General features: G+C 29.5%; 2 protein-coding genes across 7 annotated transcripts; one reads left to right on the top strand and one right to left on the bottom strand.

Moving 5' to 3' along the window:
* Positions 1 to 542: 542 nt before the first annotated feature.
* Positions 543 to 10,434, bottom strand: LOC113850109 (proline-, glutamic acid- and leucine-rich protein 1). Of its 2 annotated transcripts, XM_027480477.1 has the most exons (13): positions 10,071 to 10,434; positions 9,646 to 9,762; positions 8,871 to 8,935; positions 8,276 to 8,381; positions 7,628 to 7,699; positions 6,729 to 6,788; positions 5,562 to 5,691; positions 5,291 to 5,484; positions 5,000 to 5,184; positions 4,537 to 4,664; positions 2,705 to 2,991; positions 2,261 to 2,504; positions 543 to 1,566 (listed from the first exon to the last, which is right to left on the bottom strand). In XM_027480477.1, the coding sequence occupies exons 1-13, from the start codon at positions 10,335 to 10,337 to the stop codon at positions 761 to 763; spliced, it is 2,661 nt and encodes an 886-aa protein (XP_027336278.1). In that variant the 5' UTR covers positions 10,338 to 10,434; the 3' UTR covers positions 543 to 760. The 2 variants fall into 2 exon arrangements, with proteins under 2 accessions (XP_027336278.1, XP_027336279.1); XM_027480478.1 differs by lacking the exons at positions 8,871 to 8,935; positions 10,071 to 10,434 and having other exon boundaries at positions 761 to 1,566; positions 9,646 to 9,732.
* A 4,960-nt stretch (positions 10,435 to 15,394) lies between these two features.
* Positions 15,395 to 24,684, top strand: LOC113849718 (mediator of RNA polymerase II transcription subunit 19a-like). Of its 5 annotated transcripts, XM_027479822.1 has the most exons (9): positions 15,523 to 15,651; positions 15,851 to 15,980; positions 16,342 to 16,456; positions 18,295 to 18,361; positions 19,203 to 19,492; positions 19,649 to 19,882; positions 20,437 to 20,496; positions 20,640 to 20,790; positions 21,490 to 21,876. In XM_027479822.1, exons 4-8 carry the CDS (start codon positions 18,331 to 18,333, stop codon positions 20,688 to 20,690), a joined length of 666 nt encoding a protein of 221 aa, XP_027335623.1. In that variant the 5' UTR covers positions 15,523 to 15,651; positions 15,851 to 15,980; positions 16,342 to 16,456; positions 18,295 to 18,330; the 3' UTR covers positions 20,691 to 20,790; positions 21,490 to 21,876. The 5 variants fall into 5 exon arrangements, with proteins under 5 accessions (XP_027335621.1, XP_027335620.1, XP_027335623.1 ...); XM_027479820.1 differs by lacking the exon at positions 16,342 to 16,456 and having other exon boundaries at positions 15,395 to 15,980; positions 21,490 to 21,555; positions 21,654 to 21,874; XM_027479821.1 differs by lacking the exon at positions 16,342 to 16,456 and having other exon boundaries at positions 21,489 to 24,684.
* The last annotated feature ends 1,902 nt before the right edge of the window (positions 24,685 to 26,586 follow it).

Raw genomic sequence — 26,586 nt, 5'->3', positions numbered from 1 at the left:
ATTTTATAATATTATTAAATTTAATCAAGTAATTTTCTTTGTACATAATCAAATTATTCTAAATAATTTTTAATCATCTTTTTAATATACGTGATACTATAATATTATTACATATACAATTATTTCTTAACTTATTAGTCACTGTATATCTATCATAGCATTACCGTTTTATTATTTCTATTTTTTCATATTTTTTCCTTTAAGACTCAATAGTTATTATCATACAAAATATCCTGTCATAATACAATAAAAAAAATTATGTATATAGATATAAAAATTATGTTATTTAACTAAATAAGCTCAATTTGAATAAGTCAAACTTAAGCTATATAAACTTAAGATTTAAATATCTAATTTACTTGGAATTGAATGTACACGCACATGCATGAATATAGATAATAATTTATATATTTCTTCGTGAATTATGATCTTATAAAAAATTATGATAACATAACTTTTACATTTAAAGTAATATTTTACAATGTTTCTCTTCGTAATTGTAATTCACCTGATATAATCTAATTAATACTAAAAAATATTTCAAAAATCATTTTGATTAAAAAAAAACTATAAAATATAATCTAATTGTACCAGAGACTACATATACTTGTTTCACAACACAGTTTAAAAAAAAACCTATAAAATACTTGTTGGTGATTCAAAAGTTACATGCGGCATTACCTTTGGAAAACTGATAGAAAAAGAGAATGACATTGAATATGTATGTTTCATTGAATAAATAAGCTACAAAATCTTCCCATTAATCAGAATCAGAATCTGGGTCTGCATCCACAATATCAGGAAAAGCTTCTTCATCAGCCAGTGAATTGCCATAATCCAATTTAAAATCAAATTCTTGACTCATTTTAGAATCTGATGTTCTCTGCATTGAACTGTTGCTCTGGGAAGCTAATTCAAAGTCGATATTAACCAAGCTTCCTTGTCCTGATTCCATAACACTGGCTTCATTATGAGGCATAGTGCTTTCAGAAACTATCCCCTCAGACACTACATCAGTTGCTACATCGCCGTGAGCTTCAGCCACGGGGATGTTCGTGGTGCAACTGACAGGTTCCTGAAATTGTGCCACCGATTCTCCAGATTGATCTGTCTTGATCATGACTTCATCCACAACAGTTCTCATTTCAACATCTGCACAAGTGGTAGTCACAGATACCTTCTGAGTCCTCTCTTGTATATTGGTGATAGGAGATAGAGGCATGGAAAGCACTTTGGGGTCATTAGCTCTACAAGCTTCAGAAGGCTCTTGGGTGTATTTTGTGGTTTTAGCCAATGACGCATCGGCTTCATTGCCATTTTCAAACCATCTAGCGCACAAATCGTCATCATAGTCAGGAGGAACTGCTTTTGGTAAACCATATGATGCGGTACTGTTGTTCCGGCCGACATATTCATCTCGGAAGTTACACTGAGCTTCCTCAAAAGAATTGTTATTTGCATAGGCGAAATCAGCTAATGGAAGTGCCCTAGGATGTATAAGCACTTCCAAGGTTAACAGAGCATGGGCACAGAAGTCAGCAAGTTTTGTTCCTGTTTGTTGCTTCCCTACAGATAAAGATTCCATGTTGTTCAACAAACAGGAAGTAAGAATAAAATAAAATTTTATGTAACTGTGGAAACAAAACAGTAACCTAAAATGCTGTTTTATATTTGATAATTATCTATTGGATAATAAAATTAAAAGAAATGAAAGTGAAAATTATATTGACAGGAAATTGTTCTATTTGAAACATGCATTGCAAAACACTATAAACAAAACATGTCTCCTACTGTAGGGCTGTCTACTTGCTGTTAATAGTTAGGATGTGATTTGCATATAACTATTTTCCTGTTTTTCTACTTTATTTAAATTAAAATTTGTATACACACACTCAACCGTGCCAAGGATTTCCTAAAGCAATTCAGAAAAATTTTCTCCCTCTGTAAGTCTAGAAAAACAGGAAATACATTGATATATACAAATCAAATCCAAAACAGCAAATATACAGCCCCCACATAGGAGATGCTTTCCAGCAAAATCCGCACCAAACTGTGCAAGTTAGAAAATACTTGAGCATTTTGTAACCATAATCACCATATTTCATATAATAGAGAACCATCAATACTCCCTGCAAAAAGCATCGTTAAAATCTCTTACTTCGACACATAAAACACAGTATTTTACCACCGCTAAAATACCATCGGGGATACCAAAAAAAGTAAAAGAACAAAAGAAGTTCAAATTGATAAATAGAAGTACCTCTACGGAAAAGTTCGAGACCCTGGACTAAATATGGTGGCCGTACCCGAGCAAATGAAAGAAAAGATGCCAATAGAGCACGCAATGCAGCAAGCTGCAAATGTGTGCCATTTTCTGTAGGTTCTTTTTGCTGAAATGCACTTGTTTCTTCATTTACTGATCCTTCCTTGAAAGACTCCGTTGCTATGACTATCAAAAGGCTATCAACTTTTGATCTCCATTGCTCAGATTTTAAAGCACCAGCCTGGGAAAAATAATAAAATTTTCAGGCACAATCTTTGTATCACAATTATTCAGTCGTCTCACTTAAAATATATTATTTTTTTCCCTTTTCATTCAACCCTTTCAATTTCAATTACAACATGTATAAGAATAGCCATTGAAGGTAACAAGAGCTTAACGAAGTCACAAACATATCGTTTACCATTAACGATACATACGTACCACAGTAACAAGAGCTTCTAACGCCTCAAGTGCAGCTATCCTCAGAGAAATTGGAGTCAATGAATGATTCTTTGGAACTTCCACTCTCAAATCACCACTTTTTTCAAGATCTTGGAGAGAACCAGTTGTACTGCTGTGCTTCCTTTTTCTATGACTTGGGGGTAGGAGTGCTCCAGCAGAGGCATTTGAATTTGAACCATTCAACGTGCCACCATTCTTATTCTCAACAGTACTTAAATCAGCAAACACGTTGTTGATAACTTCCTGTGCAAGGCATAAAGCCATTCCTGTTCAAGATGACTAATTAGTAAGAACCATTCAGGCATAGAGAAGCTTGCAAAGGAAAGAAACACCCATGCAATCTATATATATAAAGTTGTTGAAATAATCTAACGAAAAAAAAAAAAATAGGCAGTTATTAAATGAAATCAGATGATGATGACAGCAGAAACAATATGCAGAACTAAAATTAAATACAATTAACCTTGTGCATTTCTATTTCCTTCCTTTCCTTTTCCCTCTTTACCTCTTTTTCTCTATCTGCATTTTTGTTTTGGATTTGATAAAAATAAATGGGAAAATTGCACAAAGGAATTCTAGGAAAAAACATTTCCACTTGAGGACAAATTAACCACTCAACTAGTTAATGTGTGTTGCAAACTTGATTTTTGATATCTTGCTTTTGTTTAAAATTATGTTTGAAGTGCAATGATTTATGATTGAAAAAATTTATCTGAAAAGAAAGATTGTAATAGAAGTTAGGTAGTGTTTGGCTCAACTCTTTTTGGGCTTCACTTCTTAAAAGGAGTTAGACCAAACAAATTTCCAAAAAGCTCTAAATCTTAAAAGTAGATTTCTTTTAATGAAGAAAAAGGTGCAAAAAAATATTTTTTACAAAAGCTAATTGGAGGAGTTTCTCCTTTTAAGAAGAGGGCCAAAAAAACTGGCCCAAGCAATGCCTCATATATATGCATGAGGCTCCCACTTAGTAGGGTATGAAAAGGATAGATGTACACAGTCTTGACACTTGCCCACACAAGTAAAGAGACTGTTTCCAGGGTTTGAATGAGTGACTTTTAAAACTTTGTTTGAGAGTTTGGAGGAAGAGGAAAAGAAAAGGTTTTAAGGGCTCAAAAGAGGAGAAGGAAGAATAAACCTCTCTTTCATTTGAATGCTTAATATTGAGAAGAAAGGGTAATAAAAAGTTTAACATGTAAATGATATTGTTATCCTTTTATATTTTTTTGTCTATTTTATTTTTTCAAAAAATACAAATTAAATATTTTTCTCTCTCTAAAAATTTGTCTATTTCTATTTTTATTTTTTATAATTTTTTAAAAAATTCTCACTCTAAAAACTAATTTTTTTTTTAAAAAATATTTTTTTATATTTTATTTTCTTGTTATTTTAACTCTAGACAATACTAAATATTTAATATAACAAATCAAAATATAAATAATAAATTTCACTACATGAGTCATTAAAACTCCCAAAATGGAGAAACACAAAATTATAAGGGTTTTGGGAGTTAAAAAAAATCTCTGACTCTTCCCCTCATATTTAATTAACTTCTAAATAAGGATTAGTGATCAATAACTCCCTCCTTCCCCTTTCCTCACCTCACATAAAATCTAAACAAAGCCTAAGCCACAAGGCTATTCCTTTACCATTGTGCCAAGGCTCAAGAAGAGCAGAATCTTCCCCCGAATATTTACAAAAAAAATTACAAATATGAAAAAAATAATATAAACACATTCAGATTCTCAAACTTCTTTGCGACAAGATAATAACAACTGTAAGCAGAAAAGCAACTAAAATCAGAAATCATGTACCGACACCCATGGATATGAGCAAAGTCCTTGTGACTGAATAGACCTTAATCCTTAATTCTGGCAGCTGACATGTCTTGAAGTACTTTGTAATGATACGTACGATATATGCAGCATGTGGTAATAGTTGACTGCAATACAAATTTTGGCAATAACTAGAAATCAGCATCCATGCATGAAATAAATACACAAGATATATCAGAGGAAAATACATGGAAGTTATGCATTGAAACAGGAATCAGAATACCATAACAATGCAAGCTAAGCTCTTAGATGATTGAAGACATAACAGCAATAAATCATAACCGAATTAAAATAAAAGAGCAAACACACTATTCTATTTCTAAAATGTCAAGGTTCCAAGAATTTAACATTAAATTTACAAAGCCCACTTCCTCATTTCCTTTTTTCCTGTTTAGCCTATTTTTCTTTTGGAGGGAGAGAGTAAGGATATATGCAGTCATACCTGCCCATGGCCTTTATGATTGCTGTAAGCAATTCCAGGCTGCTCAAGTGCAAAACCGGAAGCTCTGAACAAATGTTCTCTTGCTGCTTAGCAGTCATGAATGGCAGTGATATTTGTGGCAAAGATCCATTAACCATCAGAATTCTCTCAACAAGGGCCAATAGCAGGCGAACAGGCACATTTACCTAACAATTAATGTCATGTTGCTTTACGTCATTGTTCTCCCAAACTAAGAAAATACAGAACTGACAATCAATTGTAGGAACATAAATTGGATTCACTAAACAATACCTTAACAGGATATGAGTTTGTAAGCATCAAGCAACAGCCAAACATAAGTGTGGAGACATTAGACATTAATGATTGCTCAGACCTCTTTGATGCTTTGTTACTAGCTTCTTCTGACAACATATAGCCTCTTAATGTAGGTGGAGGGTGTTTTCCAGACAGAACCAACAACCTATTAACCTCGTTACGGATAGTTTCTGCAATATGTGGAAAAAGATGGTCACATACAGCTTTTAATAGTTGCTGTTATGAAATACAAAAAACCAATACCTACCTTCTTCTAGACCTTGAAAGGCCAAATTTAATTGATCGTTTATTAAGACCAAAATTTTCTGCATCATCACAGACCAGCTTTCTTCATCTCCTTTTGATTTTGGTAGCAGTGCAAGGCAATGTGCAAGTTTCTGGATGTACAATATCAAGCAGCCAACAGAAAACATCAGATTAAGACCAAGTGGGAGTGGAAAAAAAATTCCATATAAAATTGAGAATTCAAAGTTAAGGATAAGAATAAAAGAAATCATCAATACATGATAATGCCCTCATGGTTCACAAACAAGGTTAGGGATGGTCTGCAACCGCAGGTCAGGAGTACCCCTTTCTCCAATTTTCAGTAGGTTTTATCCCTATATTAGACCTAGTAGATTTTATCATTAATCTTTCTTGAAATTTTCAGTAACCGTAGATTATTTCTGTCTTTGATATGAAAACATCACAGAAAAGAATGAAAATTAGGAATAAAAATTTAGCAAAGAACAAATTACAAACCAAATGAATGCATGAATCATTTTCAAATCTTTATACTAATATATCTTTCTTTGGATTCTGAGTCTGAGAAATACCCTTTTGTTCATCTTTTGAAAACTAAGGCACTCTAAAAGTAGACAAATTTGGCCAGTGATTATTGATTAATAACCGGATGAAAACTAATCATTTACTGAAAATGTAGAAATGGCAATAAACAACCTTCATAACATTACATGTGCATTACGTGTTTCAGTAAGTTGGACAGTGACAGCTATTTATTTTCACACTGTCAAGTAGAATGTGTAAGGCTAAGTTTGGAATTTTAGTGCAAAATGAAATGGAATGGTTTAATACAAGAAATCAAATGAAAGAGATATGAATTTTTCTTTCCTTGTTTGGAAGTTGTATAAAAAATGGAAAGGAAAGGATAGAATTATAAATTTATAAGATTTCAAATAAATCTGTACGACAAAATAAAAGTACAATAATGAAATTATATTTTCAGCAAAATGTGGCTGCTGCAGGTATGCAGAGGCAGAACAAATAATGCTCAGTCCCTGCCTTTGCTTGCTGATTTCATTTCCAAATGTAGGAATCCATTCCCTCCCAAACAGTCCCCTTCCATCCCTTCATGTAGCAACAATCCAAACATACCCTAGTAAGAAGCTATTTGAAATTTGATGAAACATGTTACCTTCAACATATTAAGACTGCACCCTCCAGAGAAAAGCTTTATGGCAATAACAGATTCAACCTGTATAAATTCAAAACAATCATCAAAATGTGAATACAGCAGCAAGGGAACTCAAATATTTGCCTTTAAAATTTCCCTCATAAAAGTAGCAAGTACCCAATCATGCAGAGATAGAGACACACCAGAGAGTATTGACTAGAATAGTAGAATAAGAAAGTAAGTGTTGATACAAGTGCATATGCAGATACAAACTGCGAAAGCATCAATATACCAATGATACAAATCTAACCACGTGCATCCTTTGTATTTTTTGTGATTAATTATTAGGTTATTAAAGTAAATATAAATAAATAAATTAGGGAAATAAAACCTGATTAAGCGGCTATTGAGGACCTTTGCATCTAGGTGAATGTCCAGGTGGCTTTTAGGTAGCATTTGGCACATGGACAAAACAGAATAAAACATTTTGTTCTCTTCTCTTTGTTTCCACCTTTTTAGTAGTGAACCAAAATTTATCACTTTTTACCATGTTTTGTTCTATTCTATTCATTTAAAATGCATCGAACATAAAATAGAAACCATTGTTTTGTCCCAATTCTATCATGTCTACCAAATGCTACCTTAGTAATTATGAACACATGCCTTACATACACAAGCTGTCAAATGAATTATATAGATATTTTCCAGCTAACCGGATAGGAATGTTCAATCTCTTGTTTTATCTAGCTTCTAAATAGACATTGTTATCAAAATTACTATTCAAGTTTGAAGTTCTTGTTCAGGTAAAACAAGTATTAAGGGAAGTAGTGGACTTTATCTGAGAAACAAAGTTCCAATTATACACACACACAGAAATTAAGAATGTAACAAATGTTCCAACAAGGGAAGGAGAAGCTTACACTATCATAATGATTACGAATAGAAAATGGAAATGAAGTAATTATGGTGCATAACAAATGAACTGCGGATTCCTGCATTCACCACAATTTGAACAATAAAAAAAAGGTGTAAGCAAAGAAAGCAAATAATTCCTGACCAAAGAAATAGCATGTATATGAGAACCGACAAATAAAAGACTGTCAAGAGCATGCAAAGAATGTGAACTATCTTATTTTTAGCGATGTGTCTGCATTTCACTGCAAGTATGGACCAAATAATGAAACTTGTGACTTCAACATTTGCTAAGTTTAACACAAGATATTATCATCTCTTAGCATATACCCTATGCACAGGTATGCGAGAGAGGTCCTGAGGGAACTGTTCCATACTTACAATAGTTTGTATATTCTTCCTTATTACATCATTTATGCAATATGTTATAAATTAAATGATTCTGTCAATTACTATCAATATATATATATAAATCCCATCACTAGGATTAGTAACTGATAATAATAACGAATGAGTAGATATTAAAAAAAAATTTCAACATATACTTTAAATATATAATGCTTTACATATGTTCATATCAAATGCAATTCTAAGAAAAACTTCACAAACCAACTTCAATACAAGAATTTGTCCCTCAATTATTATTCAGCACCCACCCATATTGCCTCTGAGTTGTCATCTTGTAACATCTTCAAAACAGGCTGAACAACTTTCACAGCACAGGAAGACGAATCTCTCTTGATCTTAGGAAATCCACTTAACCTATTTTTACAACAGAGAGTTAGGAAAGGTATAGCTGTCAGCTATTTTAATGAAGACAGATATTGCCAGCAACGTGACTAAGACAATGGCTCAAAGATACTAATTTGATTCAGAATAACACCAACAAGTGACAAAAAATATTCCTCAAAATATATGTTGGATTCATTTAAACATTAAAACTAAATGCATTAGCAGATGGAATGTCAAATTTAATCAATTTGAAAGGAACATTTTTGTAATATTTAATAGAATAGTACAAATCCACATTTCTAGTTTATCTAATATTTTTTTACAGATGCTCATATCCTATTGAGTATAATTACTAGCAATGTATGTGGCAACCACACGAGCTTGCAGATAAGCAGAGAGAGAAATCTAGCAAGGATTCAATTAAGCAGCATAAAAATCAAACGTGTGTAAATTGACATCACACATTAATAATTGTACAAATTGATAGGGATTTCTTTAGTAGGAAAAGAAATATCTAACCTTGCAAATAAATCAGATATGGAAGCGCAAGAAGCTACCCTCACTAAATGAGAATCTGATGGTGACTGTTTTAAATAAAGATCAAAGAACACATCACAACAGTGCATAACAAAAGTGAAAAATTCATTTCAGAGATTTGAACATTATTCGTCAAAGATGCATGAAAACCTAGGTATCTAACTTTGAGACATGAGTGCATGTGTATTTTAGAAGATTCAAACACAGAGTCCAAGAAGAGAGACAAAGACATTGTATCAGATAAATAATGTTTAACATCATTCAATTCAATAACATAACATGTAGAAAATATAGGGTCCATCTCCTATACAGGAAATGAAGCTTCGTGTACTCTAGAATGACTTACAGGAAGAACAAGCACAATGAGTAATTCTAAAAGGCATCAGCCAGAGACAGATTGCTGATTTACAAATTACAGGAGGGATGCCTTAAACCTGTAAAGGTGAATATATAGATTTTCATAAACAACAAACTGAGTGGTATTATTAAGTTTCTTCAAGCACTGTTTGTTACATAAAGTTCTCTTTAGCGTACCAGCTTGGTTGTTTGTTAAAGGCACACAGAAATACATATGCAATATAATAGGCAAGAAAGTATCAATTTTAGAGCACAAAGGTGATATTACTCGGGCCTAAGTTCATCTACAACCCGAAACAACAATCAAATCTGCATTGAACAGTATTTTATACTCCAAATGGGAAAATTCTAAAAAGCTAACAAAAGAATTATCTGCATGAATGGCAAAACAACTAGGTACCTGTAGAAAAGACAGCAATTTCTGGAACCACAGAGAGTAAGATTCTAGGAAACGATCAGAGCTACACTCTTCACAAGTAACACCCAACAGAGAGATACCCGCCCAGCATTTATCTGGCTAGAAAAGAAAAATGCACTAAATTAACTCTGTGAAAAATAGAGTAAAATAAACAAAACAAAACAATCTTCAGGCTCCAATATTCAAGCGAAAGCAATCAGTATCAAGCAGCAGCAACTGGTACGTAAAAAAAATTGTTTGTGACAAATAAATTGGGCACAAAACTGGTTTTAACCCACATGGGAAAAAAAATTTAAAATAAATGTAAAAATCATTAAAATCAAAATTAGTACGAAAATGTTTTTTTTTTTTTGTTTGAGTTCTGTTGAAAACCCAGAAAAATGCAAGTGCAAAGTAATGAAATTTACCATAGTAGTAGAAAGGAGGGACAGAATGTGGTTGACCCAGGAAGTAACTTCAGATTTCCATGCTTGAATAAGCTTGGGGTCCATGGATTCTGTAAAAGACTCAGAGAGAAGAGAGTGCGTTTTGACCAAAGAGACAACCTTGGACAGTTCCGAAGGGTTTGAAAAGGGGTGCTTTTCATTGGGAAGGTGGTCTCTGATAAGGGAATGAAGCAAGCGAGGTTTGAGTGCAACATCGTACATGTTCCTGAAGTGATCAAAGGCTGCCATTGAAGCGAACCTATCAATGCCACACACTTGCAGAGAGAAGAAGTAGAAGAGGAGGAGGGTGCGGCGAAGAGGGACAATGTTCTGTTTGTGCCGTGGTGGGTTTGGGGGAAGTAAAGGATGTAAATTGAAATTGAATTTAAAATATTTTTTATACATCATCTTTGTTTTTTTCTCAAAATTAAACCCAATGTTTGTTATTTTAATGAAAAAAGAAGTTATGTTATGCCTTGACCAAATTCAAAGGACTAATAATTATGTTTCATAAGGTAAAAATAATGTCGTGACAAGGAAATTTACGTGAATGGTTTAAGATTAATTATAATTTATTTTGTGTGAAAAAAAGTATTAAAATATAAAAAAAAATTATATGAAATAATTTTGTTTAAGTCAGAAACATTTAAACATGATAGGACGAATTTTTTTAATGATATTTTATTTATAAAATTTAAATTCAAATTTTTAATTAAGAAGAGTAAAGGATACGCCAATTTAATCAACATCTAAAAACATATAGTTATGGATAAATGTTTTGTATTATTTGGGTAATGAATTTTCTTACTTGTTAATTTTTCAAATTCAACTTATTTCTCTGCTATGGAAAACAATAATAAGAAAAATAGATATTTAATGATTGTAATAGCGATGATTAAACAAATGACAATAAGTGGATTGAAAAGCTATTGTTTTATTAGAAATTTACTATGATGTTTGTTCAATATTATTTTTTTAAGATGGTAGCAAATATTTTAAAAAAAAAAGGAAAAACAAACTTATAAAACAATTTGATTCTTGAGGTAGGGCAAGGCTTAAAGGATGTTACCAACAAAATTAAAATAGAGAGTTAATTTGTAGTGAGAATTTAAATTTTCACGATTTATATACTTAAAAAAATCAAGTTATCTCTTTGATTATTATTGTTGCTTTCTTAGTAAAAAAAACATTTATATGAGTTAAAAATAATTTTGTTTACATTAGTTAGTGAAATTGACGTAGATTTAAGTAATGTAGTAACTAAAAATTATTTTATATCAATTAATCAATTGATATAAAAAAATATATTTATTTTATATTAATTCTTTAACCAATATTAAAAGTGTTATTTTTTTAATAATCGTTAATTATGTTAATATTTTTATTATTTAATAAATAATTTTTAATTATATCAATATTCATTATTGTCAATTGCATTAATATTTGTTATCAATATTTATTAATATTTTTAGATTTAATATTCGTTAGGTCTTAAATAAAAAATATGTAATATTTATTAACATTGACTTGAGATTTAATATTTTTTAAGTCTGTAAAAAGAAAATACGTAATATTTATCAATGTTATATATCAATTGATTAATACAAAAGAAAACACAAAATAAAGTAATATAAAATTATTTCTATATTAAATTAGAGTTTGTGCTCAATAATAACGTATGTAACGAGGTTAATAAAAGTTTAATAATATAAATAAAAATTTATGTTTAAGGTAAAAATTCTAACAAAAATTTGAAAATATAATGTGAATAACCAATTTTATTTAGGTCTCTTTTTAAAATAAAAAAAAATCAAATTTTTAAAAAATTATTATTAAATTTTGTAGTAGGTTAAGATAATATATAAAAATAATTTAAAATTTTAAAAATTAAATTTTTAATTTTTTTTAATAGATAGTGAATTAGTGAATAAAATATAATTTAAAAAATAATTTAAAATGGTCAAAGTAGTATGTAAATTTTTAAAAAAGTTGAAAAAATAAATAAAGAACAATAAAAATAATAGAGCCTTTATATATATATATATATTAAATAGGTTTAAAGAGCAAGAACACGCGCTATGAATAGGAGGCAAATATCTTTAGAAAAGAGGAAGAAAGTTTTAAAAATACTCTTGAGAAAATTCATCATTAATGAAGTACATATTCTTTATAAAAGTTTAAAAGTGAATAAAAAATCCTAACAAAAGCACATCAAGTAAGTTTTCTTTGTCTTTTTATGCTTTTTATACTTTTGATCATATAGTTAATATTATTTTATTTTATTTATTTTATTTTATTTATATATTTTTTTAAATGAAATAATAAATCCTAAAAAATTAAATTTCTTTTTACTAAATAAAAATTTAATATTTATAAACCTTACAAATATAATACGTTAGACCTTAAAAATCGAAGTTCCTTTTATTTATTGTTTTTTACTAAATAAAATTCTAACCTTGCTAAATCTTCAAGATCTAATCTTTTTAAATCCTAAAAAAATCAAATTCTTTTTTTGTTCATCGTTTTTTACTAATTAATAATATATCATTGTGATAATCCTTAAAAAGTAAAAAAATAATAATTCAGTTACTCTTCATGATTTTTTTTTCATATTTCTTTATACAAAAAAAAAATTAATATTGAGATAAACCATACAAAAATTTAGAGAATCATTTTTTTATTTACTCTTTATTTTTTTCAGTTCTTTATCAGTGTTAAATAATAAAAATAAAATATTGTATCTTTTGTATCATTGTTATGTAATTTTTCTTACATGTTTTATTAGGTATAAAGAGAAAAAAAAATATTTTTAAATTTTGAAAATATACATAAAAAAATATTTTGGAATTCTAAATTAAAATGATATGTTATTAGCTTTTTCTTAAGCTAATTGCAACCATTTGCTATATTTTTTTTTCATTTATGCAGTCGTCGTTGTTACTTCAATTGCAATATGTAAGTAAAAAATTGTATTCATCATTTATAATTTATGTTATTTTATTGGTGTATGTCTCTAAAATATAAAAATTTTAAATTGATTTTATATTAATTTTAAAAATAATTAACGTATGAAATATTTTTTACATCAATTCAAAAAATAACTAATAACAAAGTTATGTAATTTTGTATCTTTATAATTGTATTTTTAATATTGATTTAAAAATTAATTGATATAAAAAATACTTTTTACAGTTATTTAGACTAACGTAAAAAGTTATGTAATTTTTTATTTTTATAATAATAAATTTTGAAGAAACATAATTTTTGGCATAAAATTTTAATGTATACAAATTATATATTTATTTTATATAATTTTTAAGAATTATGAAAACAAAACACTTGACTAGAGTTTAGACAAAATTCTTTTTCAAAATTTCAATATTTTCTTCACTTTTTTTTATTGTTTTATATTTTTTGCTTTCTATGTCAATTCTAAAATTATGTAATATCTTTTATTTCATTTTTTTCATATTTATTATTATCGAAAAAATTTATTTGAAATTATAATCATATCAACATCCTTAATTCAAATAAATCTACACTTTATAATTATTATTACAACTAGAGTTTAATTTTAGAAAAAATATTTTAGTCTAGCAATCAAATTATCTGCATCATTTTTTTTATAATATCTTTTATAACACTTTATTTTACATAAATAATCTTGTCATGTATTTTTTCTTTTTATATATTTTTATTATACATATAACTCTATCATACAAATACACATTCTCTTAAACTTGTTATTATTTAAAAATTATAGAAATATATATTATAATTTACATATTTAAAATATTAATAAAATAAGCTATTTTTCTAAAATTAAATTAAATAACAAATTTTTCTAACATATATGATTTGCACAAGACAATAAATTATATTTAGTAAAATTTCATTAAAAACTACATAAATTAATATAATTTAATACATTAAAAATATTAAACATTATAATTTTTAATAAAAATTTATGATGTATAATATATTATCTTGTATACATGTTAAAAAATTTAATAAAAAATACTTTTAAAATATGTTTAAAGTTATGATATTTATTAGGTTGAAAATTTTATATGACTTTAAAAATGATGAATTAAACTAAACAGTTCAACCTAATTATGATTAATTTTAATCTGATTAAATATTTTTTTGTTGACCTAAATCTTTTTTTTTAATTATCAGTTTTAGACATCAATGTTTTGATGGTTAAAAGAATAAAGCAAGTCTTTATATTATTTTCTATTTTGATTTGAGAGTCGCAAGTTCAGTCTTTTATTTTAAATGTCATTTTTTTTTTGTCTTATTATATTTTATGCTAGAAGTGAATGTTTGATTCATTTTGTAACTGGACTCTTTATTATACTCTCATATTATCTCACATTAAATACTTTAGAATTTTAATTTGCTTTGTTTGCTCATAATTTTTTTTGTCCTCATCCCAATTTTTCGGTTTTATTTAATTAACGTAACTTTTATGATTTGACAAATTGACAGAGTTAACGTTTCAAATTTTTAATCTAGGATATGTTAGTAGTGGTGCAACTCTTGAGTTATACGTGGTTTTAAGATTTTAAAAGAAATAAAATTACATCTTACTAGTAACTATAACTTTTAATCCAAAAACATATATTTAATTCTACATATACCCATAATTTATACAATAATACAATATTTAATATTAATGATAATTATATCAATAATAATGAGTCTTTCAAAAGCAACAATAATACACTATGATGTTATTTTTTCATTACTTGAACATTGATATTTAGCACCACTAAATGGTAATGACAGCACTTGTTTAGTTTAATTTAATTTGTGTGAGCAGGATATAAACAAATGACAAAGCTAATGATCTAAATAGAATCAACATATATGGATTGATTAGTTTAATTTAATTTTTAACAAAAATAAAAATTATTTATTATTATTGGTTTATTTATTCCCTATCCATATTAAACCATTCAAATTTTCATAATTCTATTGTAATATAAAAAAGATCAAAACACAGATGGACTATTTCTTTTGGGTTAGTAGCAAGATTGTCTCATTCTTATATTTTTGACATGTCATAATTCTATCTTGTTTGGTCATGTACTTTTGTGTGAAATGATCTCTGCCTTAACAAGATGGGTTGTATATTGTACTTTAAACTTCATTCAAAATTGGATGTGAGAATGCCCCAATTTTCACCTGTCTCCTCTTAAAAAAAGGAAAAAAAAAAAAACCTCTTATGAATTCTACTTCTGTCTGAAATAGTCCACGCTTGGGTATTGCCCTAAATTGACACCTGATCCAATAGCAATACCATTAGAAAGGGGTAAAACAGATAATTAACTGGAAATTAGGGCTCAATATAAAATTAGAGGAGGCAACTAGCATCGGGAAAACTCGGCAATAAGAAAGAGAATTTTGGGTTATGCTGTTTTGTTTAACACTCAGAGAGAGAGAGAGAGAGAAGAGAAGAACAGAGGAACACAGACACAACACCAGCTGCTAAGGAAAGAAAATACTTTGTTCGAGAACTGAACCCCTCGCTGCAGAGATCTTCTCTTTATATGCTTCTGTGAGGACCCAATTCTTGTTATTCTTACCCCAGTGTTTGGATCTGCACTTTTCATTATCGTGCACAGAAGCTCTGTCAGTCAAAAACGATTTTCTAGCAGCCTTTCCTGCACGATAAAGCTTCCTCTTTTCTTCACAATCTCGAGTACCCTTACGTGGATTTTGGCTTTCTTTGGTGAAACAATTTCAATTTTGTTAAGCTTTTGTGGAAAAAAATTGTTGGGTGGTTAAAGGTTGAGAAGTTTCTAGATTGACCGGACTTTGGTTCATGTAAATTCTGAAAGGGTTTGTTGTTGTTTGCTTGGAAACACAGAATTTGTCACACTTCAGGTGGGTTTTCTTCACTGTTTCGATTCTTGAAGATGTTGTATTAATTTAAAATCCAATTTAAAGAAGATTTTTCTGTCTTTTGGGGTGTGTTTGGTGTAGAGTTTGAGTATTATGCTCTACGGCACTTTTTGAGAAGCTATTGAGTTTTTTTTTTTTTTTTTTTTTTTTAACGTTAAGTTTGAATATTTAATGATCTTGAAGCTGAAAACTTAGACTAATGGGAATCAAGGAACAAATTTTAGCTGAAACCATGCAAATTGTCGGAAAACTGTGTGAAAATAGTGTTTCAAGATTTATATGGGTTTGTGTAAGTTGCTTTCTTTCTTTATTTTCCCCCTATTTTTCTTTTGTTGAATTGTAGTTTGGTATCTTGCTGCTATAATTATGAACTTATGAACCTAGCCTTCGAGCTCGGGGTGGTGGTTAGGTAAAGCCTTCACCAGAGTGGAAACTGCATGATTTGAATTCTTGAAATTGTAGGTGAAGTTAATCTGAGGTCAGAGGTGGCTAGGGTTAAAATTCGCAACCATGTCCGTTCCTGTTTCCTGTCGAATTTAAGAGGGGAAAAATGAAATTGAGATACTTTGTATAAGCAAAACGAAAGTTGTAACTTGTAACAAATCAAATTGTATAACTTTTTATTTATTTCCATGAAATGAGTGAAAGGATATCTACAAATCATCTTTGAAAATATCGGCTCCTCATTTGGCAACTTAAGTATGGCCTTCTGGATAACTCCTAAGCTTTAGTTGTTAATACTTTATTTTTCCTCCCTTTCAGAATTGAATTATATAAAATCAACTAAATAAGCCATATTATCCAAATCAATGCTTCTCTTAATATTAGTTAATTTGGGTCATGTAAATTTTGTTTTTTAGTCTACCTATGATCACACAAGCCATATCTTTTATAGTTATGCTTGTGTGTTTCCATGCATTTGCATTCTTTGTCTATCACCCTGTTTAAGTTTAATATATCAACCGTATCATTTGGACAATGATTTCATGCATGGTATGTGATTTTCTAGAATCATTTTTGGAACTTTGGTGGGGAGGGTAGATGTATGCAGTCTTACTCTAGGAAGTGGAGAGACTGTTGCCAGGATTTGAACACATGACATTCAGTTTGCTAAGTAGCAACCTTACCGCTGTGCTTGGGCTCGCTCTCATGGGAAAAATAAAATGAAGAGAACGAATTCTGTGGGTGCATTTTCTAGTTGCAGATTATTGGACGTTGGAATAGATTAACATTTCCTGTTGGACTATGGATGCTTTGTCAATTGGTCTTATGCTCTTGTTTAGGGTTTGTGACTCAGGCTAAATGATGTTTTGTCAGAATGCTAGGGCTTCCTAAATATCTCACTAGCCTCTTTCAAAGTTTTTTGGTCACACATTAATGGTTGTGGGCATAGAGACTAATCTTTCCTGTTAAACATTTGCTGGAAATGTTTCTGGTCAGCTAGCCTTATTTAAGTTTTAGAGTTTGTGACACAAGTAAATGTTGTTTGAATACTAAGGTTTCTTAAATGTCTTTGAAGCATCCTTCACGGTAATTTCACAGAGGATATTTTGAAAAAAGTTGATTTATATAAATCTAATAGGTTTGCATGTAATGAATGGTGACTGATGAGACGTGGCATTGCCTGCTTCATTCTGTGCCCTAATGAGTTTTTGACGGATATTTTAGTTTTACTTCATGACAAGTTGTAATACTTATAATGCTGATCTCTGCTTTAGAGTGTTGTGATAGTAAGTGGAAACTAGCTAGGTTCATGGTTGTGTTCGCCTCCATAGGCTATACACAAAAGCAACAGAAATAGGCTCTAGAGGAGATGTAATTTGTTTTGGGACTGCCTGAAGGGATAGATGGAGTGTTAATAGATTATTTTTTGGCTATGAAAAATAACTTTGAACATGATATTAGAAAAAAGAGCAAGTCCAATAACTGAATTTTTAATAGGTGCTGTGAATATTACAAGTCATTTCAAATTATAACCTAACTAAGATTTTTTCTGCAAGAGGCCGCTTGACCACTTCCTGTTACAAATGTAAAACTGCAGTGTTTACCTTGACTGCAGAGAGATGGGGTAGCTTTGTTGTGTTCTTCATTTCTTTTAGTGTGTTCTTAAAATGCTTTTGTGGATACCTTAGCTCACTGTCATTGTAATTTATTTTTGCTTTAATATAGTTTCTTTTTTATTTTCAAAAAAAATCTTAGCTCGTGCATGCTGAACCTCCATTCATATTGAAATCTTGCAATTGAAGCCAGATTTGACATTCATGGATTTGATACATCATTATATTATATATTGCAGTTGGTAATGGTTCAACCACTCATGAAAGATTGATTCATGGATCCTGAAGGCAAAAAGTTTGGAGGAGGTAAAAGTTAATGCTCTACATTGTGTACACTGTACAGTATTTTCTACAAATCTGTTTATTGTCTAATTATTGTATTATCATATATGCTGGTCTTGATTTCCTATCTGCATGGCACTGGCTGCACCTGTTATCAATTAACAATACTTCATTAAATTTTCAATCAGTTAGTATTTTGACCTGAATGATATCTTTATTTGTCCCTTTGGCAGAATTTAAACTATATCGATGAATTTAAACTATGTCGATTAGTTCCTGGTGAAATTTTTGGAATTGAATGGAAAAGAAAAAACAGAATATTTAAGTGATGAGAGTCATGAGACTCTGAATTATTATGTTATAAGTTATAACATACTAACCTTATAGTTGCAATACTAATCTTTAGGACTAGGTTGCTGAGATGACAGACTTGTTGGTCATCTGAAAGCACAAAGATGATTTTTTTTTTTCAGCTTTAATTTGTGACATTGGTGTTTCCTTTTGCTTTTTGGTTTTATACTATTGGCATGAATTTAGATATGCTATAAGCCTGGCTCTTCTGACCTGAATATTGATATCAACATATGTTGATTATATATTTTTATACAAGGATGATCTCAAACCATGTATTTTACTCAACATTTTTAAGCTTGGTATGTGAACCGACATGGCAAAACTTGTTATGTAACTTATGTTTCCAGGATCTCATAGTTTTGTATTTATTTTTTTATAAAGTTCTTAAAATATAATTCTTTCTTGGTACATGAAAAATTACTGTTCAACCACCCCTATCAAAATTTTACAAAAAGTTTTTGTTTTATTTTATTTTCAGTTAATATTCATACTGTGTTATTTGAACCCTTAGGACCAAGGGAGTTGACAGGTGCTGTGGATCTTATAAGTCATTTCAAATTACTACCCCACTATGAGTTTTTCTGCAAGAGGCCTCTTCCCGTTTCAATTGCAGACACACACTATCTTCACAATGTTGTTGGAGACACAGAAATAAGAAAAGGAGACGGAATGCAATTGGATCAACTTATTCAGAATACATCTTTCTCCAGAGATACAAGTGCCCGTATACAGCCTTTTGACCTAGATGTTCTTAAGGAGGCTTTTCAATTAAGAGAAACAGCTCCCATTGATTTACCAGCTGTAAGAAAACTTACAATGATTTTCATCTATCTTAATTTGCTGTTCTTGCTGAAATTAATTGACATGCTATCTTAATTTTTTTCTCCTTAAAAATATAGTTTCCCATGCTTTTTCACCCCTTATATATGTGATTACTCCTTTTTTTTCCCTTAACAGGCAGAGAAAGGGATTCCAACTATTGCGGGGAAATCAAAAGGTGAGTATAAAGACAAGGAAAAGAAGCATAAAAAGCACAAAGATAGGGATAAGGACAAGGACAAGGAGCACAAGAAGCACAAGCATCGTCATAAAGACCGAAGCAAAGACAAAGACAAGGACAAGGACAAAAAGAAAGATAAAAGCGGGCATCGAGATTCCAGTGCTGATCACTCAAAGAAACATCATGAAAAGGTTGAGGAGTTTTAGATTACTGCATCTACATTCATTATTCACATGGAGGGTAAAAAAGTGTTAATTCAATATCATGGCTTTATGAAATTTTCATTTGTGGTGTTTGGAGTTAGGAGAGAGGGAAGAGAAAGATGGTTGAGGTAGTTATTGTGGTTAGTTAGTGGAAGGGATTAGTTAGTTAGAGAGGGTTTGTGATGTAAATAATAGGATGTAGATGTAAGGGAAAGACATTCAGATTTGTTATCATTTGTAAATTTAGCTTTAGCTCTTTGTGAAAGGAGAAATTTTTTGTGAAGGGGAGACCCATGGAGGAGAGGTCCCTCTCTTATTTTCTGTTCTTTCCATTCATTTCAATAGGATCATTCTTTTCATTCCCGTTTCTCTTCATGGGTTCATAGCAGTTGTGTTGATGGTTGCAATTTATGATCCAACGACAGACATCTGTTCATTTGATGCTATCATTTTATAGGGGCTTTGCTTCTATATATCATTTAAACATTTTACAGACATATAGTTATGTTTCTTAATCTTCTGTTTTACTAAATATATTTCAGAAAAGGAAGCATGACGGAGATGACGATGTTAATGATATGCACAAACACAAAAAGAGTAAGGTAATAAAGGAAGAAGCTTTGTCTTGAAATAATTTTCTACCATATCTCTCTCTCTCTCTGCTATACATTCTATTGTCTACATTTTCTGTGGTATGCCCATTTTTTAACGAACTTCTTTGTTCAATATCTTAATTTAATTGCAGCATAAGAGCTCAAAAATTGATGAATTGGGAGCAATTAAGGTTGCAGGCTAAAATGATTTCATAGTTTAGTTCACTTCTTTTCCTCAATTGGTTATTGTCATTTGTCAAAGTTTGGAGGAGTTTTTCACTTGACATTATCAGAGTTCTTGAGGTACTTCATTACTTCATTATACTTTCCACAATCTTTAATTATCTTCTGCTGTATACATGCTTCATTCTGTTCTGGAGTTTCTTTTATATGATAAATAATCAATGATGCGCCTTTAATTCCTTTTATTTGCTGAATTCTTCAGTTATCCATTTGATTCCTAGTTGTGTCAGCTAGCCATCATCCACTAGTTAAAAAAAAATAATTCCCTAATTGAGCAGCAAATCTCTATTGTCAATTCAAATGTAGTTGGGATGACAGGGAGTCTTTTTCTATTGTTTGTAAAGAATTCTAAAACAAATCTAACCTTGGCTAGTGTGATTTTATAGTTTGATCATCAGACATGATATGTAGTGGTGTTCTTGGATAGCCAGGACCACAATGCCTTTCATTGTCTTTTAGTTACTAAATTTACGACTATTTTCGACACCTCAGATGTACCATAATTTGTGTAGTAATGTGCTGCGCTAAAAACTTAAGTCTTATATGATTTATATGTTTTTTTCCATAAAATTTTAGTAACTGCATTACGGAATGACTGGGAAGCTTCTCATTTCTGTTAATTTCATGACCCTTTCATGCCTATCTGTACAATTTTTTTTTTTTTCATAGTTAGAAAGGCTCATCTATCTCTGTTTCATGGTAGGAAAACTAAGCATTTTTATGGCATAATATGCATAATGTCTTCCGTTTTCTTGCAGGGTAGCTAGTGGTCTGACTAGATATTATCATGACGGTGAATTCACCTGATGAAGGAAAAGTATGCAGGTAAAATTTGCTGGAGACAAACTTTTTCCTTTTGTATAATAACAATTATCTTATATAGTAGACAGTAATTTGCAAAACTTTGATCTTCCTTTTCCCAGTTTTTTGGCGCTCTGGATATCTCAACATGTATGCATTTCTTTGATTTAAAAAAAAAAAAATATTTTGTAGTGTTATAAATTAATGAATAGTTTAAACTAGAGCTAATGGCTTCTTGTTTAGGATAACTGAATTAACTATAGGGGGTTATGAATATTGATTGCATTCCCCTATGTCATGTATCTAACAGTTGAAGGCCCGCGTATTGAATGTATGTCTTAACCTCGAGCAAATCCAATATTGTTTATGTTGATCAGTACAGTTATACTTGATAATCACTGTACAAGGGTCATGAATTACCTTTTTGAATATATTGGAAGTTGCCTCTAACAAGTTGCTAGTGTTAACTTCTTATTATCTATGGTTTCTTAGAGTGTGTCTCTAGATTCATGTTAGTGTCTTGTGCCAAAGTAACATTTTAGTACTACAAGAGATTATGTACTCATCACAGGTTGTGAATTCAGTGATGTTTTTAGCTGATCGTTGATCATTTTTTATAACCTCTCGGGTATTTTTTAAGAAATTGATTTAAATATACTTTTATACTGTCATCCAATCATAGATTGTTATATTAGTAGTGTAAATTTGTTTACACTGATAACGTATCAAAATTAATTTTTTTTCTTTAAATGGTTCTGTTATGGATATTGCATATCATTATTTTCATCTATTCTACATACACGCATTCTAAAAATACACTCCAAATACCTACGAAGCCCTCCCATGTTAGTGGTCCAAACATTTTCCATGTTAAAATGTACTCTTATGAGCTTATTTCCAAACTATTTTTCAATTAGGAACCAGTTTTGCCAAGGTTAATGCCAAAGTGAGCTTGAAAAACAAAGGGGTGTATATATATATATAAACAAACGAATATTGAGTATTAGGATTGAGAGCGGTGCATATATCAGTCTCGTGATGGCGTATCTACATTTAGTTAATTTCTAAAGTATAAATAGAACTGCACCATAGCGTTATTTCAAAACAAAGTTTCGTTGGTGCTAAGAACCCAAAGATCAAGAGGCTAGCGAGGGAAGCCCAACTATATCGAAGCCTACACAGGGAGTACAGGCCCGAGTCAGTGTATATTACCATTTTTCTATTATTTGCTCAACGATACGTAATAAGAATTTATATATAATAATTTTTTACTAAATTATTATTTATTGATTATTTTAAAGCACACGTTAAAAGGTCCTACAAAACCATCTTTCTTGAGCCTTTGGGAACATCAATTGGATTACCTATTGAATTCAACCTCAGTGGCCCGCAAACTAACCCAAATAACTGAGAATTCCTCTCGCGTATTCCTGGCACTCTTCACAAGGCATAGTCCACGAAATTCGCATCTTTGGTTAATTTATTTTCTGATATTACAAAAAAAGCTCATTTAGTTCTTAATTTTAATTATTATCAATCAATTTAATCTTTAAAATTGACACAGTATGTCTACTTAGTCTTTAACCCCGTCGAATCAGTTAATTTAATCTTTAACATCAGAAAATAAATTGGTTGATAGAGAATACATTAATTGACTGAAATTAAAGAAGTAAATAAAATTTTCATAATATCAAGAATTAGAGTATAGTTGTCTAATTTTAAAGATTATTTTTTTTCCATAATGTCAAAGACTAACTAATGATTATGGATTGTTCTTAAAACTTGGTTGCTTTTAAACCTATGATTATAAATGTATTAATCAAAAGCTTATACGTTGTTACTGTTGTACTCTTTTTGTAACTTCTATCATGCTACTTAGTGTATGTTTAAAAGCACATTAAAAATCCGTGGATATTGAATAAGGGTCCATGGATATTCTGACATGAATCTAAACATGCACTTAATAAACCAACTTGAAATTCAAAATACGAGACCCAAAGCTTCATGCTGTATTTTGTCAAAATATTTGACTTATAGGTTTACCAAACATACTTTATTGGTTTTAGAAATGTGAAGGTCACAACGGGAGAATTGGCTTTGAAATGTAATTACATTCGGTTTGCCAAGTCCAAAAGGCTTGGTTGGGGAATTCCCAAAGCTACAAAAACATTGCTCGTGATATTAGCACTAGGCATCATAATTTTATAGGGGTGGGGTTGGGGTAGGGGTCTTACATTAGGCATAATAATTTCACAGGTTAGCAACGTTCATCATAATCCAAACGACTTTAATAGTGAATTGCTTAGCAAGTAACGTGGTGAAGATTTTGCACCATATGTAAAAGAATTGGTTGTTGTGAACTTATGATGAGTTTGAATAATTCAAATAAGTATCAAAAGTGCTTGCGATTTTATACAAATCTAGAGGGCACTCTTTTTTAAAAAGTACATGCTTTTTTGTGCATTTAATAGTGTATTATTAATTTTAATACAAATTATATTGAGATCCTTTTGTCACCAACTTACATTCTTGTAAATTCACTCCAAATCCAACCTTTCTTAATTGAGATTGCCCACACTCATATTGTTAAAGCTACCCTTTTGAGTGGTATTGGCACTTGCCTTTGCATGTGGCCACTAGAGTATTTTGGGTTATAGAATATTCGGTTGATTATGTGCTTTTGGATGTTTGAGGCCTCTACACTACAACCTTCGCTTTTCTTCTCCTTTACCAAAAAGTTTTGATAACATTGAATAAATTTTCTGCCCCATGTCATTTTACCTGTTGTAAGGGTCATTTCCACTGGTTTAATGTATTTCGGTTTTAAAATAAGATAATTTGATCAGTTGTGTAGATTTTAATTTTACTCTTTCTTACTACATTGATATGGAATTTTCTAATTTAATGACAATGGTAAAACAAATTGTACACAAATAATATATATTATATTTAAACGTTTATGCTAAATTGAATATAGTTACAACCTTCCAAACCTATTTCTCAAACCTTATAAGTTCTTCACATGATAATCATGCATAAGCATTAGTTAGATATAAAGCAGAATATAAATTAGTTTGAACTTTTAGCTGCTTTTGTCATTTTTTTTAAAAATTAGCTTTATACTGTGAATATTAATTTTTGCCTCCTCCCCAATTGTCTCTAAATTTAAAAAAAAAAAAAAATTTACAAAAAATAGAAAAATTTTTAGAAAAGAGTTTGGTTCCGGAAACAAAAATCCTGCATTATGTGGACTTATACTTCAACATCAAAAATTGAGTTTTAAGCATGGAAATGAAAATATTCATAATTTTTTACTCTTTGCAAGAAAATTCTAAACAATCCATATAAATACATAAGTAAGGGATTTGAGAGGGAAGCTTTTTGGAGGAAAGAGATTAGGAAGCAACAAAATTTTTTAAAAGAAAAAGTTTGAGAGATCTGAAAAAAGAAAAACAATTTTTTTAAAGAAAATTTTAGAAAAGAACAAACAAAAAAGAAGAGCAAAATTTATAGGAGGAAGGACTTTGACTAAAGAAGGGAAGTGTGCACAACATCAAAGAAAGACAAGTGTAAAAGAAAGCAAAAAGTAAAAAATACTATACCGTCGATCAGTGGTGGAATTACTCTGTTGGTAAGCTATGTTATTTTTTTTCTTCTGTTATCTTTCTAAACTTCCACTGATGAATGAAAGTTAAGACTGAGTTTTTGAATCACTTTTATTTTACTGTTTTGTCATATATAGAGTTATTGTGATTCACTGTTATTTTATTAATTTATTCAATTTGATTTGAGGATCCGTGAAGTTGGATTGTTGGAAGATATTGGTTACGTTGAAATCATTTCTCGTTTTTTTTTTTAATATAATTATTAGATGTGAATTGATTTGACCATTACAAAATCTGTGGCTCGAGAGTTTTGCAGTCCTTGCACATAAACTCTTTCATATTAATATTATTATTTTTTCTTCTTTTTCTATTAACATATTTTTTTTCTCTTTTTTTTTTTCTGTTTTTGACCGATTAAATTTAACTATTTTTTTTTGTTTGTTCCCCTTTTTTAAAATTATTTTAGCTTTATAATTTATTTATTCATTATCTATTTTTATTATTTTTATATTGTATTTATTTTTAATAAAATATCTTTTATTTCTTAATTTGGTCTTTTTAATTTTGTATATTTATTTATTTTCTAAGCAACAGTAATAATAATAATAAATTATTCAAACATAATATTTTTATTCATTTATTTATTATATTTAAATTGTGTTGTTATTTATAAAATTTATTTCATTGGCAACAAATTTTCTCTAACTTTTTATATTATCTTATTGTTTACGCTCTAATTATTATGTTAGTCATTTACCACTTAGAATTATTATTATTGTTGTTGTTATTGTAGTATATTTGTAGAGTATAGATAGTGATTTAATATTTATAATTTGTTTTTCACATTATAATTTTTATATAATTAATGAATGAATGATAATATAATTGTATCAATTTATAATATTAACGTGTAGCTACTCTATTGCTATGTGTTATAAATTAATAAAACATTTGTGTACCAACATTACCTTAGGTTCTATGTAATGTAAATCTATCAAAAGAAATTTAATCTTTTTATTAAACAATAATAAATTCTTTATTAAAATATTTTTTTTTTATTAAATTTATTAATTCTATATTTTAATTCAAATTTTAGTAAATTAAATAACCAATCATTTCTCCATTTTTATTATATTATATAAATTTTTGCAATATCGATGTGTGATTTACATTACCTTCAATCGTTTAAAAGTTATAAGAGATTAAGTATAGCTTACGCTATCTTAAATTTTCTTTCAACATTAATCATAATCAAAATTTAAATTTAAATACTTTATTTATGAATAATTTTTTTATTTGTTTATTTATTTATTTTAATGATTTGCAATATAATTGTGTGATCTTTCTTTACTTTCTGTATTATTTCTCGTAAGGTACATGTATAACCGTATTATCTTGTATCCAAAATACTATAACTATACAAAAATAATTTTAATTTCAAAATAAATTT

Source organism: Abrus precatorius, unplaced genomic scaffold (assembly GCF_003935025.1).
Source record: "Abrus precatorius isolate BTA unplaced genomic scaffold, Abrus_2018 Scaffold9, whole genome shotgun sequence".
In the NCBI taxonomy this organism is placed as follows: Eukaryota; Viridiplantae; Streptophyta; class Magnoliopsida; order Fabales; family Fabaceae; genus Abrus; species Abrus precatorius.
The sequence above is the reverse complement of the archived record's forward strand: the minus strand, read 5'-3'. Positions and strand labels throughout refer to the sequence as shown.